Source organism: Babylonia areolata, chromosome 28, assembly GCF_041734735.1.
Source record: "Babylonia areolata isolate BAREFJ2019XMU chromosome 28, ASM4173473v1, whole genome shotgun sequence".
Lineage (NCBI taxonomy): Eukaryota > Metazoa > Mollusca > Gastropoda > Neogastropoda > Buccinidae > Babylonia > Babylonia areolata.
Genome location: NC_134903.1, coordinates 25804780 through 25822439, shown reverse-complemented (window position 1 = coordinate 25822439; position 17660 = coordinate 25804780). Strand labels below are relative to the sequence as shown.

At 42.2% G+C, this 17660-nt stretch overlaps 2 protein-coding genes across 2 annotated transcripts in view; both read right to left on the bottom strand.

The window, feature by feature from the left end:
* LOC143302027 (uncharacterized) overlaps nucleotides 1–17660 on the bottom strand; it is a 31545-nt gene that overhangs the window by 11877 nt on the left and 2008 nt on the right. The window lies entirely within an intron of this gene.
* LOC143301873 (uncharacterized) lies at nucleotides 6356–10976 on the bottom strand. Its single transcript, XM_076616290.1, has 4 exons — nucleotides 10913–10976; nucleotides 9586–9675; nucleotides 8524–8677; nucleotides 6356–6412 (listed from the first exon to the last, which is right to left on the bottom strand). Exons 2-4 carry the CDS (start codon nucleotides 9665–9667, stop codon nucleotides 6379–6381), a joined length of 270 nt encoding a protein of 89 aa, XP_076472405.1. The 5' UTR covers nucleotides 9668–9675; nucleotides 10913–10976; the 3' UTR covers nucleotides 6356–6378.

The window sequence follows — 17660 nt, the reverse complement described above, 5'->3', positions numbered from 1 at the left end:
CACACAGAGGCAGAGGGGGTGGGGGGGAGAGAACAAAATATCAGATAAAGATCACCACCAAAGAAACGCCCAACGCCTAACAATTGTGAATTCTGGTGTGTCAATGTCTACACTGATTATGACAGCCCACAAAACCATGGACAACATCAGAGAACCCGAACAAATCTCCGTGCATGTCTCTCTGGAAACTGTTGTTTGTCTGCCTTGAGAGCTTACAAAGCTGATGGCTGAAGGGTTTTGATCAGTTTGCAAGATTTACCATCATGTGTGGCGCACGCGCTCAGTTTCCACCGTAAAGCCTGTGTCCACCATGATGGATCTGATGCTGACTTTCTCTGTGTCTCTCTCTTATATTGATTTCGTAATTGCCTGTTTTCTTTAAGATAAATATCTTTTTGTTCACTATTTTTTTTTTTTATCAATAGAATGATTTATTTATCTATTTATTCATCTGTTTGTCTATAGAATGATCAATATATCAATATCACCATTTATCTATTTATTTATTTACAGATTGATTGATTGATTTTCTGTCCACAGCCAGACATCACCATGAAGTACGTCATCCTTCTCGCTCTGATCACCATGACAGTCGCCCAGTTCCGCCCTGGTCATGATCACTCAGATCCTCTGTGTAAGACAATGCTCTGCTGTCTGGTTTGGATTTTCCCGTTTTGGGGGTGGGGGGTGTGGGGCTCAGGGGGGCGGGGGGGTCTGTTGGGGCAGGGGGGTCTGTCGTTTTGTCTTGTCCATGTTTTTTTCTTAATTATTTCTGTGTTGTTTAACGCTTTCCATACGAACAGCGAAAGAGCCGACGATAGCAGCGTTTCACCCCAATTACCATCATCAAAATATTGCAAGCGGAAGGCTCTTATACTGAAAACGTGAATGTTGACAAAGAATACCACAGTTCTGACGACGGAAGCTAAAGGTTGGGTCATTCAGACACCCACTGGACATCCGAGGGGTCTGTGTGGAGGAGAAGAGAGGACTGGCCGTACTGAGTGAGTTAAGCTCAAAATCAGGCAGTTTAGGTTGTTTAACTCTCTCCATACGAACGGCGAAAGAGACAACGTTAACAGCGTTTCTCCCCAATTACCACCATCAAAATATTACAAGCGGAAGGCTCTTACACTGAAGAGGTGAATGTTGACAAAGAATACCACAATTCTGACGACGGAAGCTAAAGGTTGGATCATTCAGACACCCACTGGACATCCGAGGGGTCTGTGTAGAGGAGAAGAGAGGACTGGCCGTACTGAGTGAGTTAATGTTTTTTGAATTTTTTTGTTTTACACACTCCACACTGCTCTCATTGTTTGTACTGACAGACACACGCAAGCAGAAGATCGAATACGCACGTTTAATATCCTGTAATCCATGTCAGCATTCGGTGAGTCATGGATACAAGAACATACCCAGCATGCAAACCCCCGAAAACGGAGTGTGGTTCCCTACATGGCGGGGTAAATAAACAAAACGGTTATACACGTTAAATGTTACATGTTTGTCTGAGTGTGTATGTGTGTGTGCCTGAAATATGATTGAATGACACAGCAAACGAATGATGAGCGCCCAATGGCAGCCGTCGGTCGGCTCTACCCAGGCAGGCAGCCTGTTGTGTAAACTACCCCATATTTGTAAAGCGTTTAGAGCTTGGTCTCCGACCGAGGATAGGCGTTATATAAGTATCCATATCATTCATCCATTTATTCAAAACAGCGGCGTCAGTGGCGGTGGTGGTGGTGGTGGTGGTAACTGGTGCGTGCGTTTTATTTGAGTGTTAAATGAAACAAGAAGAACGAATATTTGGAATACTCTGAATATCAATTTTGAATTATCATGAGCTGTATCTGGAGCAAACGTTTTTATTTATTTCTTTCCCTCCATCCTCCCTTCCTTCTTCCCTCCCTCATTTCCTTCTTTCCTCCCTTCCTTCCCTCCTTCCTCCCTTCCTTCCTTCTTTCTTCCTTTCCTTCCTTCCTCCCTTCTTCTCTTCCTTCCTTCCTTCTCTCCTTCCTTTCTCCTTCCCTCCTCCCTCCTTCTTTCCTCCTCCTTCCTTCCTTTCTTCCCTCCTCCCTCCCTCCTTCTTTCCTCCTCCTTCCTTCCTTCTTTCCTTCCTTCCCTCCTCCCTCCCTCCCTCCCTCCTTCTTTCCTCCTCCTGCCTTCCTTCTTTCCTTCCTTCCTTCCTCTCTTCCTTCCTTCCTTCCCTCCTCCGTCCCTCCCTCCTTCTTTCCTCCCTCCCTCCTTTCCTTCTTTCCTCCCTTCCTTCCCTCCCCCTTCCCTTCCTTACTTCCTCCATTCCCTCCTCCCTTCCTCCCTCCTTCCTCCCTCCCTTCCTTCCTTCACTCCTTCCCTCCCTCCCTTCCTTCCTTCTTTTATTCATTCCTTCTTTCACACCTTTCTTCCTTCCTTCTTTCCTTCCTTCTTTCCCTCCTCCTTCCTTCCTTGATTTCTGTCTTTCTTTCTCTCCTTCATTTTTTCTCTTCTTTTTTTTCTTACACCCACCCATTTCCTTTCATTCTTTCTGTCTTCATCCCTCCCCGCATTCCAGCCTTCCTTCTTTCTCCTATCATTCCTTTCTTTCTCTCCTTATTCATTCTTTACTGTAACGGGCGCAATAGCCGAGTGCCTAAAACATAGGACTTTCAATATGAGGGTCCTGGGATCGAATCTCAATAACGGCTACTGGTGGTTAAAGGGAAGAGATTTTTCCGATCTCCCAGGTCAACATGTATGCAGACCTGCTTGTGCCTGAACCCCCTTCGTGTTCAATTCAATTCATGTTGTTTAGAGCCCAGCCGACCGTTTAGGCCATCTCAGGGCTGTTACTACGTTTCAACAAAAAAATCTTCTCAAAACTGTAAATAAAATATCTTATTTAAAATTTTTATGTTTACAGCCCAGCCAGCCACTTAGGCCATCTCAGGGCTGTGACCACAACAAATCTTTACAGTATGACTTTTTTTTAAAACATGCAATTAAAAATATCTAAATCTTGTTAAAAATATTTGTTTCTCTTAAAAAGTCCATTACTGCCCAGGGAGGCACATCCCTGAACAGTGTTCTCAAGGACTCAGCTGTGTAGTGTTTATGTCGGACCTCGTTCAAATCCCAGCAGTCAATTAATAAGTGTTTCACAGTAAGAGGTTCATGACAAGGGATACACCAAGGAGCTTCTTCATTTTTTAGCAGATAGGAGTGTGTGAGGAGTGTGTGGCCAGTATGTAATCGGCACATCACCGTTTCCTCTCTGCGGTTACCAGAAAAAGATGGAAGGTATTCTTTCAAATTTGGTCTAATTTGGAACAGTTTGTTGTTGGTATTGTTGTTCCATTCTTCTTGCCAGAGATTGTTTGTGTAACTTTGAACTTTTGGTTTCAGGTCAGAAAACGGAATTGTGGAATTGGATTTGGTCTGCTTTGTTGCACTTTTGGCTAGTTGGTCAGCGATCTCATTTCCAAAAATGCCCGAATGACCCGGTATCCAAACAAAGACAATATTATAGTCATCATTTTTAAGGGAGGTGTGCAGCTCGTGGAATTTTAGAAGCATGGGATGATTTGTATTGCGGCCAGAGATGGCCTCCAGAGCAGACAGAGAATCAGAGAGGATAAGAAAGTTTTTGTTTTGTGACTGATGAATCATTTTTAGAGCTAAAACCAAAGCAGTGAGTTCTGCAGTGTAAACTGAGCTGTCGTTTGGAAGATGTTTAGATAAAGACGAGTTGTTGAGAGAAGGGGATACAGCAGCACAGCCAACACCTTCCTCAGACTTTGAACCATCAGTAAAAATGCGCAGGAAGTCTGGATACAACTGGCATAGTTCAGCATACAATGATTTATAGATCAGGGAGTTGGTGGACTCTTTTTTGTAAGAAGACAGGTCAAACCTCACCTCAGGAGTTTTTATCATCCAGGGAGGACTGTCCGGAAACTTGGAATCATCAGAAATGACATCAGTGTTTATATCCGCATCCTCCAGGTGTGGAAGAATGCGGATGCCCAGAGGTGGAATGCAGGACTGGTTATCTTGAAATTTTTCTTGAGAGGGAGGATTCATAACAATGTCATAGGCAGGGTTTAGTGGATCAGATGAAAGTTTCAGATAGTAATTTAAAGATAGCTTGAGGCGTCTGAGGGTTAATGAGGGTTCTCCGGCTTCAGCGTATAGACTATGAACTGGGGTCGTTCTAAATGCCCCCAGACACAGTCTTAATCCTTGATGATGAATGGGATCGAGCTTCTTGAGGTAAGAGTCTCTCGCAGAGCCGTATACAATGCTGCCATAGTCAAGCTTGGAGCGCACAAGGGCCCGGTACAGGCGTAGGAGGGTCCGACGGTCTGCACCCCAGTCCGTGTGAGCTACCACTTTGAGTGCATTGAGAGCTTGTTGACAGGATTTCTTGAGATATTTGATATGGCTGAGGAAATTCAGTTTTTGGTCAAAAATGATACCAAGAAATTTGGCTTCTTTGACAGATTTGATTTTTCCATTTTTTAGTTTTATTTCTGGGTCAGGAAAAAAGGTTCTAAAATTATGGAAATGGATACACTCTGTTTTGGAAGAAGAAAACTGGAATCTGTTGTTCTCAGCCATATCAAATGTGTGTTTGGGTTAGTGAGGGAGGTCTAAATTTTCCCCTCTGCCTTAGCATGAAAGTGATACGATGAGACTGAGTGAAAAATACCCCTTATTTGTATATTTATTTATTCTATATTGTTTCATTTTATTTTTTATCAAAGTCATGTCTTTTGTATTGTGTGTTGTTTTCATGTCTTTCATTTACAGAAATCTGAGAGGAAAATGAGAGAAAAAGAAAGAGAGAGGAGGGTGACAACAGAGAGACAGACAGACAGACAGACAGCCTGGCCAGAAATGACATTCACAATTGGTCAGATCTTAGTGGCGGAGTTTTCTCGACTAACAAATTTTCTTATCGTTTGACTGTGTTATTCAACCGTCCGCCATTGACTTGAGTCCTTCTCCAGTTAATCAACCTGGGGTCATTTTGATCAGGTAACTTTCTTTCCAGGTAGCTCCGTGACATTTCTGGACTTTTTTTGGATCGAAATTGCAGAAGTTTGTAACATTGTGGGCATTTGTAGTTCAACGGTAGTCCCACTGATTTGTTGTTGTTGCTGTTGTTGGTGTTGTTGTTTTCTTTTGATATTAAGAGATTCGTAGTTAACGGTTCATGCTATGGGGGTTGGGGTACTTATTAGACAAGGAAGTGGAAACCAAAACAAAACACACACACACACACACACACAAAAAAAAAAAAACCCCAAAAAAAACAACAAAACAAAAAACAAAAACAAAAAAACAACAGCACTTGGGCCAGTTGTAATGAAGTATTGTATTTGATCATATTACATTTTTGTCACATCAGATTTCTCTCTGTGAAATTCGGGCTGCTCTCCCCATGGAGAGTGCGTCACCACCCTGAGAGTGCCATCCCTTCATTTTTGACTCACTTGTGTAAACAAAATGAGTCTATGTTTTAACCCGGTGTTCGGTTGTCTGTGTGTGTGTGTGTGTGTGTGTGTGTGTGTGTGTGTGTGTGCGTGTGTGTGTGTCTGTGTGTCCGTTGTAAACTTTAACATTGACATTTTCTCTGCAAATACTTTGTCAATTCACACCGAATTAGACATAGAAATAGGAAAAATTCAGTTCTTTCCAGTCATCTTGTTTAAAACAATATTGCACCTCTGGGATGGGCACAAAAAAATTTAAAAAATGAACACTAATTATATGCAAACTGCATTTACTGTTATATTTATATTTTGTGTATTCTCTAAACTTGCCACTTTGATCTGATATTCTGACCCAACAACAAGAGCAGTCATTATTATCATTTTCTGTTCAAACAGGAACTTCTTTTGCTAAGCATGGAAGTTTTATTTATTTTGCAAACGTTTTGGTGCAGATAGTAAAAAAAGGGGAATTACTCTGTAATTAATGCTAGGGGAGTTAATTTGCTTTAAACTGATCTTTCTTATCTTAAACATTACATTTTGAAATTATACTCAATACATAAAAAGCTTGGATTTTTTTTTTAAAGTGTATCACAAGTGAGTCTTGAAGGCCTTGCCTCTCTTGTTTTTTCTTTTTTTGTTGTTGTTGTATTTTTCCCTGCTTCCAATTTCATTTGTTCAATTGAAGAGGATTTTTCTACAGAATTTTGCCAGGGACAATCCTTTTGTTACCGTGGGTTCTTTTACACACACACACACACACACACACACACACATACACACACACACGTCTTAGTCTTGTTTCCCTTTCCCACACAAGATCACTTTATTTGGCAGTCAACAATCAGTTGTCTTTCTTTTCTGGAACAATGAGTTGTCTTTCCTTTCTGGAATCACCTGGTTAATTGCCGTCAGTGGGTCTCATGTGCAGTTGACTGCAACACAAGTATGACGTCAAATAATTAATGATGTCACACTTCAACTGTAACTTTTGACGTGAAAATTATTGGGCAGCTCTGATGATTGCTGAAGAACAATGAAAATCAGAGAGGGCTTTGTGTAGCACACACCACACACGCGCATACACACACACTGACCTACATAATCATATAATGACAGTTTCACTGGGATGTGAAGGCATGCAAACTTATCCATACACGCCAATGCACATCTCCCTAAAACGATAAATAAATAGATAAACAATTTTTTAAAAGAAAAAGAAAAGTGGGTCAATGCCTTATCTTCACAAAATCTAACGCGCTGCCACTACAAGAGAAGTATGTTAAACATCACTTAACCTATCCTACAGACACATCACAGTTTGTTGCTTTGCATCCACTACTTCAGTGCAGTAACCTTTGGTATATACATGAACATATCTCAATGTATGGTCTATGCAATTCATTCACTGCTGGGAAGAAAACACAACTTAATTAAGTAAATTCATAAAACTTGTAAAGGGTGTCTGACTTTAGTTACATCTAAAACATACTTATCAGTATGTTTAAGTTTGATTTGTTTTGTTGCAAATCATTAACATTAGCACGTGCGTGTGTGTGTGTGCGTTTTTGCGTGTTTCAGAGACATTGTTGGACTAGAGATGTGATTCAATGAGCATGTATTGTTATTGTATCCTCCACACCCCAAAAGGAGCAAAAGGATTAAATTTCTTTGAAACTTTTCTGAAGACTGAAATTGTCAGTACACGTCGCTGACTGAAAGAAAAATCCACAGGAAGTATAAATAACTACTGTAACAAATCATAGACTAATGTTATTATCTTTAGAGTCTTTGTTCTTACAAAGCACCCTTCCCAGGTTTTAGCAATCTGAATACCACACAGAGAAATCTGTTAGAAATCTACAGCTATCACGCAATACAATATAGCAATGGTACATTATTTAATTAAAGGAGACGCCGTTGCAGAATCGGTTTAAGCGTTGGATCCAGTGTTCAGGGTTTGAGGCCCCGTTTCAGCATACTCTGATTTTCGCTCAACACAGGTGTGAATGGCTAGGTATACCTGACTCCAGCCAAAGGAGAGGAATACGCTCCACCTACCTACCTGTGCCGAGCCCTACACATTGTGAATTCACTGCCCCGATGACCATAAAAGGCTATGCGACCTGTGACTTCAACACCATTTATTTACAGCTGGCACAACAGCAACGTGAGATCTGTTTTATCAATGGTTTCTCCATTGCGTTGGGAAATCATTTACAGCTTATTCTTTTGTGAAGGACAATGACCCTCAAACTGGGAGGCAAAATTGCAATGGCTCTCAGTCTTAGTGCTGCAGCCTTGGGGGCTAGTTGGCCTTTGGGAACTATCCCAACACCGACTGTCCTAAAATCCATTTGGCCAAGAGAGTGGGGATGGAACTTGGAGCAAGACATTCTCCACTATAATCAAACTCTAGCCCAGATAGTGAGGACATCAGTTACCTCCTCTGCTGTTCTGATGGTCACAGTTGGACACGACTGACTATCATACATTTATGGAAGAGACTACTGACGTATTTCTTAAGATGCAGACAAGGACAACAATTTCTTTGATCATGACAATGATACTGAACTCGCTTCAAGTTTCTCCTGACACAAACAATGATTTGTTCGTTACGGATAGGCATCTGCGACGACAAATATAGTGAATATGATGACCACAAGGACAATAGTGGTGGTGGTGGCGGTGATGATGATGACAACTAGTATGATAATGATAACAATGATTATGACGACGACGCCGAGAAAGATGACGTTAATAACAACTCCCTTTGAGCTCGTGTCAAGGATGACAGCTTCGTCATAGACAACAACAGACATCACACACACACACACACACACGCGCGCGCGCGCGCACGTTCTGTGTGTGTGTGTCTCTCTCTCAAACACACACACACACTCTCTCTCTCTCTCACTCTTACACACATTCTCTCTCTCTCTCTCTCTCTCTCTCTCTCTCTCTCTCTCTCTCTCACACACACACACACACACACACACACACACGCACACACACACACACACACACACACACACGTGTCACTCACTGGGCACACTCCTCACGACACAGTTTATCAGTGATGTCCTCATCGTGTCCAGCGGCCAGATCAAAGAGGGCGTCACACTTGGTCTGACAGTTGTCCACTGAGATGCCCTGGTTGTTGCTGATGATCAGCCTCACCTCCTGGAGGATCAGGTGGTCTGGTGGAACACGGCAACGAAAGGGAGAGGTACATAGGGGGAATGTGTAACACTGGGGAGGGTGTGCAGACCCACTGTCGTCGGATTTTCGTCTGGACTCCCCGGTTATTTTTAGCTAGAACCACGTGCACATGTGCATCTCCATTTCCTTTTTTTCCAGGTCACCCAAAGGCTGAAATTTCGTCGTGGAAATGCTGTTTTGACAAGACGATTTTGAACATTTTCGGTGACATTTTTTGCAAATTTACAAGGTATATTTGGTTTTATAATTACACCCATTATTTGCTTTAGTCTTCTGTTTGTCCTTGAAGAGTTCAGATACACACACCTCTCTAATTGTTGTCTTTAAAGGGATATTTACACACTCCCCCGCCTCCTCCCTCACCTATGCCATAAACACCCTCAACTCAATTTGGTACTTGAAGGGTTTGAATAGATAAGTGGCCACAATCACACCCAACCCCAACTTTTCATAGTACATCTCTGCATAGTCATCTTTGGAAATTCTGGAAGAGTTGTTCACCCCACTTCTCCTCTGATACCTTATTGTTCAATAATAATTTGATCATCATGTGGGGGCAAGATCTCTTTTTTTTAATACCAGTATATCCATGTAAATTCACGTTTTACAACACTGCTACTGTGTCAGTGTTTGTTCTCCTGACAATTATGACAATGATGGTGATTATGAGTAGCAATAGCCATAGTTGTAGTAGAAGTAGTAGTAGTAGCAGCAGCAGTAGTAGTAGCAGTAGTCTTCCTTGTTTTTCAAATGTTCCCCCTAGTTTAGAGTTATGCATGCCTGTGACTGACTGGTGTGAAAGCGTTTTGATTTGTCTCTGCACAAGATTTAGTGCTATATAGATCATCATTATTTATTCATCAGTAGTAGAAGTAGCAATGCTTACGCAGAGGGTCGTCATGGTCAAAGTTTGGGCGATGCTGGGCAGCTGCCAAGGCAACCAGGGCGAAAAGGATGACGAATTTCATGATGACGTCTGCAACAATTGAAACACGTCATGAACATGCTTTTCGTTCTGCTCGGGTCTCTGTCCTGCATATTCTGTCCTCTGGCAATATTTCAGTGGGTCCAGGGATTTGTGCACCCAAAAGGCACCAAGTGAATTGTTTACTTCTTGCTCGCAGATTGATCTTTTGATTATCCCTGCTCTTAATTCAGAATCAATCAATCAATCACTGAAATGTTTGATTCACACAATGTAGCCCACATAAATTTGCCTTCGTGTTCGTCCTAAGAGAAAACAAAAAAGAAAAAATCCCACAAAAAACACACACCAAAAAACTATTTTTAAGAAGAAGAAAAAAAGAACAATAGCAAGTTTACCATAAGAACATATGGCAATGAAGACTAATCTGAAAAAACACACGTTATTGTACATAAGCCATGGTGGTGAAGGGGGTGGGGGAAGGGTGTAAGAGGAGGGAGGGGGTGTTGCACAGTCACCATCACAGTAAACTTATTTTATTGCAGTGTAATATGAACAGTTAAAAACACGGAAGATTGGCATACAAGTAAGTCAAAAATGACAAAATCGAAACTAGATTTGATTTCAATTTATCTGAAGGGTGGGATAGGTAGTGGTGGGTAAGAATGGAAAACGTTTACACACACACACACACACACACACACACACACACACACACACACACACACACACATACACACACACACGCATAAAAACGCATGTGCACACTCTGGGGAACAATGCAAATATGAAAACAAATGAGCAGTTCTGTAAAAAAAAAAAAAAAGTAAAAGTAATACAGTGAATAAATGAACCTATCTATTAAAGTAAGCCGCATAAAAGCTCTATGTAAATCACAGACATGCCAACAACAGCCGTGCTGTGTCAGTGCAAAGAAGCGAACGTTGCATTTAAAACTGACACTGCTGGGGGGATAAAAGATCTGAAAACATGGTTCTTCACAAGCGGCATTTAATACCTTTATTCACATGAGAACATTTCAGGACAGGAGCACACAGGTGAGACAGACAGACAGACAAATTGACAAAGGGAAGGACAGAGAGACAGACAGACAGACAGACAGACAGACAGAGAGAGAAACAGAGACAGACAGACAGACAGACAGACAGACAGAGTTCATAGAACAATAGAAAGAAAAACAAGAATCTTCTGAACATTACAACTCTCATCACCAACAACATCAACTGCAACACACACACACACACACACACACACACACACACCTTACCTGATCTTTCGTTGTCACAGTGACAGAGAAGTGATGGTCACTATCACTGACCACGGTCCATTTTATACCTACTCGAGCGGACGTGCAGCACGAGACAACGCCCTGGGAAGCTGGGCCACACCCTCTGCACGTGACGTTGTGTTGGTCAGATTGGTCACACACACACTGGACCTCTGAGGACTCTGTCCATGGAATCAAGTGGGAAGTTAAGCAGCTGTTCTTTTAGGGAACAGCTCAGCTCTCTCTCTCTCTCTCTCTCTCTCTCTCTCTCTCTCTTACACACACACACACACACACACACACAGAGCGAGAGAGAGAGAGAGAGAGAGGCAGAGAGAGAGGGGAGAGAGAGAGAGAGAGGCAGAGAGAGAGGGGAGAGAGAGAGAGAGAGAGAGAGAGAGAGAGAGAGAGACAACGAAATACCAGATAAAGATCACCACCAAAGAAACGCCCAACGCCTGACAATTGTGAATTCTGGTGTGTCAACGTCAACACTGATTATGACAGCCCACAAAACCATGGACAACATCAGAGAACCCGAACAAATCTCCGTGCATGTCTCTCTGGAAACTGTTGTTTGTCTGCCTTGAGAGCTTACAAAGCTGATGGCTGAAGGGTTTTGATCAGTTTGCAAGATTTCCCATCATGCGTGGCTCACGCACTCAGTTTCCACCATAAAGCCTGTGTCCACCATGATGGATCTGATGCTGACTTTCTCTGTGTGGCTCTCTCTTATATTGATTTCGTAATTGCCTGTTTTCTTTAAGATAAATATCTTTTTGTTCACTATTCATTTTTTATCAATAGAATGATTTATTTATCTATTTATTCATCTGTTTGTCTATAGAATGATTTATCTATCAATCTATCCATTTATCTATTTATTTATTTACAGATTGATTGATTGATTTTCTGTCCTCAGCCAGACATCACCATGAAGTACGTCATCCTTCTCGCTCTGATCACCATGACAGTCGCCCAGTTCTGCCCTGGTCATGATCACTCAGATCCTGTGCGTAAGACAATGCTCTGCTGTCTGGTTTTGGTTTTCCTGTTTTGGGGGTGGGGGGTGGGGGGTGGGGGACTCAGGGGGGCGGGGGGGTCTGTCGGGGCAGGGGGTCTGTCGTTTTGTCTTGTCCATGTTTTTTTCTTAATTATTTCTGTGTTGTTTAAGCTCAAAATCAGGCAGTTTAGGTGGTTTAATGTTGTTTGAATTTTTTTGTTTTGCACACTCCACACTGCTCTCATTGTTTGTACTGACAGACACACGCAAGCAGAAGATCGAATACGCACGTTTAACATCCTGTAATCCATGTCAGCATTCGGTGAGTCATGGAAACAAGAACATACCCAGCATGCACACCCCCGAAAACGGAGTGTGGTTGCCTACATGGCGGGGTAAATAAACAAAACGGTTATACACGTTAAATCTTGCATGTACGTCTGAGTGTGTATGTGTGCGTGCCTAAAATCTGATTGAATGACATCATCTTTCTCTTCCTTTCCTCCTTCATTCCTTCCTTCCCTTCCTTCCCTTCCTCCCTTCATCCATTCCTTCTTCCCTCCCTCCTTCCCTTCCTTCCTTCCTTCCTCCCTTCATTCCCTCCTCTATTCCTCCATTCCTTCTTCCCTCCCTCCTTCCCTTCCTTCCTTCCTCTCTTCCCTCCTTCCCTCATCCCTCCCTTCCTTCCTTCCTTCTTTCCTTCCTTCCTTCCTTCCTTCTTTCCTTCCTCCCTTCTTTCCTTCCTTCCCTCCTCCCTTCCTTCCTTCCTTCTTTCCTTCCTCCCTCCCTTCCTTCTTTCCTTCCTTCCCTCGTCCCTCCCTTCCTTCTTTCCTTCCTTCCTTCCCTCCTTCCTTCCTTCACTCCTTCCCTCCCTCCCTTCCTTCCTTCTTTTATTCATTTCTTCTTTCGCTCCTTTCTTCCTTCCTACTTTCCCTCCCTCCTTCCTTCCTTGATTTCTGTCTTTCTTTCTCTCCTTCATTTTTTTTCTCTCTTTTTTCTTACACCCACCCATTTCCTGTAATCTTTTCCCTTCTTTCTTTCTTTCTGTCCTCATCCCTTCCCACATTCCAGCCTTCCTTCTCCCTTCTTTCTCCTATCATTCCAGCCTTCCTTCTCCCTTCTTTCTCGAATCGTTCCTTTCCTTCTGCCTTCTTTCTCCTATCATTCCAGCCTTCCTTCTCCCTTCTTTCTCCTATCATTCCTTTCCTTCTCCCTTCTTTCTCCTATCGTTCCAGCATTCCTTCTCCCTTCTTTCTCCTATCATTCCAGCCTTCCTTCTCCCTTCTTTCTCCTATCATTCCAGCCTTCCTTCTCCCTTCTTTCTCCTATCATTCCACCACTTCTCTGAAATTTTCCAATCAGACTTTTGTCAGGAAGTTGTAAATGAAAATGTTTTCAATCAGCTAGAAACACAGGTGGCGAATTAAGTAATGCTTTCATGTGTCCTATAGGCCTGAAACAGGGTGAAGTGTGCAGTCCTGTCTTATTTTCGTTATTTATCAACGAACTAGCATCTGAAATTATTAACAAAGGAAAGCATGGTGTTCAGCTGATACCTGACGTACTAGAAATACTTATTCTTATTTTTGCTGATGACATAATTCTGATATCTGACTCTGTAACTGGTCTGCAAAATCAGCTGAATGTGCTCTGTGATACAGCCAGGAGTCTTGGCTGGATTGTGAACCTCGACAAGTCTAACGTTGTTGTGTTTAGAAATGGTGGTACTTATCGGAAAATGAAAGGTGGTTCTATGGAAAAACTAAAATGACAGTTGTAAACATGTATAATTATCTAGGTGTCATTCTGTCAACAAAACTAACTCTTTCCCATACATGACATGATATGGCTGGCAGGGCAAAAAAGGGGTGATTAGTATTTTCAAGTTATTGCGATCAATTGGTGAAAAATGCCATAAAATATTTTAAAAACTATTTGATGCACAAATTCAACCAATGCTTAGCTACGGGGTGGAAGTTTGGGGTCTGATTGCAAATATCGATGTAATAGAGAAAGTGCATACATTTACGCTAAAACGGTTCTTGAATGTGAGTGTTAATACACCAAATGCAATGGTTTACGGTGAACTGGGCAGGTTTCCCTTGTATATTAATATATACTTGAGGTGTATCAAGTACTGGCTAAGAATTGTCAAAATGCCAGAACATCAGTTACCACTGAAAGCATATAAAATGTTGCTATTTATCCATCAGCAGAATCGGAATACATGGGCCATATCTGTTTGTTTCATGTTATATAAATATGGATTTCAGGAGGTTTTGGGAGAATCAGGGGGTCGGAAATGAAAAAGAATTTCTTAGCACATTGAAAAACAGACTGGTAAGCGAATACAAAGAAAGTTGGTCTTCACAGCTATCAGACAGTGAGCGTTTCTCACTATATCGTACTTTTAAAAGTAGTCTTGTACTTTCACCATATATGTTGGAGCTGAAACATATTCAAGCCAGAATTAGCTTGGTACATTTACGACTTGGTGTGTCACAACTCAATACACATAAATTACGTTTTAAACGTAATGTAACAGATGATGAGCTGTCTTGTCCTTTCTGTGATTTTCAAAAAGAAACAGAAGTTCACTTTGTGTTACAATGCCCTCAATATGCTGACCTGAGACAACAGTACATCCCCTCTAAGTATTACAATACTCCGTCTTTGTTTAATGTGACACTGCTTTTTGCGAGTGAAAACAAATCATTGGTCATGCACTTGGCCAAATTTTGCCTGGAGGCAGGAGGGGGGGGGGTGTCAAACTAAGCACAACACCGGTAAGCTGTTTCGTGTTGAAACAGACGGATATAGACTGGAGGAATGTGTTTTTTTAGTCAGTGTGTCTTTGTGTGTGCTCATGAGAAGACACACCCAGCGGAGAGTTTTCCACCATTGTTTGACAAACTTTCTCTCTCTCACGACCATACCATTCACCACTGCAGCTTGTTTCAAAGGTTTGTGGACACTTTCTCTTTCTAGCATCAGAGTCGTAATTCTATCTGTCTATCTATCTATCTATCTGTCTATATTTTTTTCTTCTTCTTTTTTTTTTTTTTTAGGGGTGAGGGAGGCAAAGGGGTGGGAGGGGCGAGTGACTGAGTAGAGGTGGGGGGGGGGGGGAATAAGAAATTGTTTTTGATTTCATGTAGCTTGGGTTCGATGAATGTTGTATCTAGGAAGTGAAATATCGGCGGAATGTTTTGTTTTTTGTTGTTTGTTTTTTTTACAAACTAGAGAAAGGGGAAGGGGAGGGAGGAGAGTAGTGAAAGAGAGTGTGGGGGGGGGGAGGGGCAGAGAAAGAGAGAGAGGAGGATGGAAGAGGTGTGGAGTCAGTGGATGGGGGAGTGTGGGGGGAAGGGGGGCACCTGGTCAGACAAAAAGGGTGAGACGCCTTTTTCACACACACACACACACACACACACACACACACACACACACCCCGGTATTATTTTCAATACAAGTCACGGCCCCTCATGAAGGGCTGAGAGAGAAAACGAACGAAATGTTTTATTCAAATAAAGGCCATAGCCCCTTACTGAAGAGGTGTGACACATGTACAATGAAATATAGAAATCATAACAGTCATACTGAATACAACAGCAGCATACTTTGTATACCATAAATTGCTCACAAAGTCGAACTACCACAACAGCAATATACCACACATGTCATAAAAAACACTTACAAAATAAAGAAACAAAAACAACGATAACAACCACAAAACAAACATCTACGATAGTATAGCCTTCAACCTTTTCAAAGATTTGTAAATATAGACTGCAAGTCCACCAAGAGTAGTTCCTTCTGGATGACAACAAGAAGTTCAGTCTAAAACTACAAGGGCTGTTATAATATTTGGGTTCAATTAACTGTAGTCTAAGGTCTAATAGGGCAGTACAACAAAACAAAAAATGGATCTCATCTTCTTTTCCCTTTTGACACAAGCGACACATCTGTTCACGTTCACCTTTGGACCTGTATCTTAAACGAAGGCTGGCAATATCAGAAATACCAAATCTAAATTTAGTCAAAGCACATTTAACATACCTACTCATTCTAATCATAAGATATGGCTCAGTCACACACGTAGTCTTAAAAAGTCTATATTGAGCAAATCTATCACTAGTATATATATGGTCATGCCAGTCCTGCCATCTGCAATCAGTGACTCTTTGTCTGAAAGTTTTTATGAAACCAGGAATACACTGGACACCTTGGTTTTCCCATACATAAGAAAATCCATGTGAATTTAGAAATTGACGAAAATTTGTAACCCATGTCTTTTTACCATGCTTATCTAAATTGTACAATGTCTTATAAGCTTTACATGGCAACCTATTTTCTTCCATACGCATTATTTTAAATCAGTACTTAATACATGTAATGTAAGAATCTATATAAAGTGGTAACCTCCCTACTTCACCATATACAAGATCATTTGGAGTTCGACTGTCAACATTGAGGAAGCGTTTCAGTGCAAACAGATGTATTTGTTCAATTTCTAAGCCCTTCTCAAAGGCCCAAATTTCAGCACCATATTGTGCTGTTGGTTGAACCTGGGAATCAAACAATTTATTAAACAAACTAAAAGAGCTACAATCCAGACTGAGAGAGACAGACAGACAGACAGGGACAGAGAGAGACAGAGAGAAAGAGACAGACAGACAGAGACAGCGAGAGAGACAGAGAGAGAGGAGAGGAGAGAGAAAGGGAGAGAGAGACAGAAAGAGAAAAAACAGACAGACACAGATAAAGACAGACAGGCACATATTCGGATTCGGATTCGGATTCGGATGGTTTATTCAAAAAAGGCCTTAGCCCCTTATGAAGGGGTGGTGTGTAAACTTATTTCGAAAACATTATGACATACAGTATATGATACAATAAAACAAAACAATACCTAGACTGATAATCAGGAACAACTAACTGACCGGATAGATAAGTTGCAAACTGTCTGACTTCTTCTTCACGACGACACACAGAGAGACAGAAAAAGAGAGAGACGGATAGACAGAGACAGCGAGAGAGGGGAGGAGAGAGAAAGGGAGAAGAGAGACAGAAAGAGAAATAGAGACAGACACAGAGAAAGACAGACAGACACAGAGAGAGAGACAGACAGACAGACAGAGAGAGAGAGGGGAGGAGAGAGAAAGGGAGAAGAGAGACAGAAAGAGAAAGAGAGACAGACACAGAGAAAGACAGACAGGCACAGAAAGACAGAGAGACAGACAGACAGAGACAGCGAGAGAGGGGAGGAGAGAGAAAGGGAGAGAGAGACAGAAAGAGAAAGAGATACAGACACAGAGAGACAGGGGGAGACAGAGAGAGAGACAGAGAGAGAGACAGGGGGAGACAGAGAGAGACACACAGAGAGACAGGGGGAGACAGAGAGAGAGACAGAGAGAGACAGGGGGAGACAGAGAGAGAGACAGAGAGAGACAGAGAGAGAGACAGGGGGAGACAGAGAGAGAGACAGAGAGAGACAGGGGGAGACAGAGAGAGAGACAGAGAGAGACAGGGGGAGACAGAGAGAGAGACAGAGAGAGACAGGGGGAGACAGAGAGAGACAGGGGGAGACAGAGAGAGAGACAAAGAGAGACAGGGGGAGACAGAGAGAGAGACAGAGAGAGAGACAGGGGGAGACAGAGAGAGAGAGACACAGAGAGACAGAGAGAGACAGAGAGAGAGACAGGGGGAGACAGAGAGAGAGACAGAGAGAGAGACAGGGGGAGACAG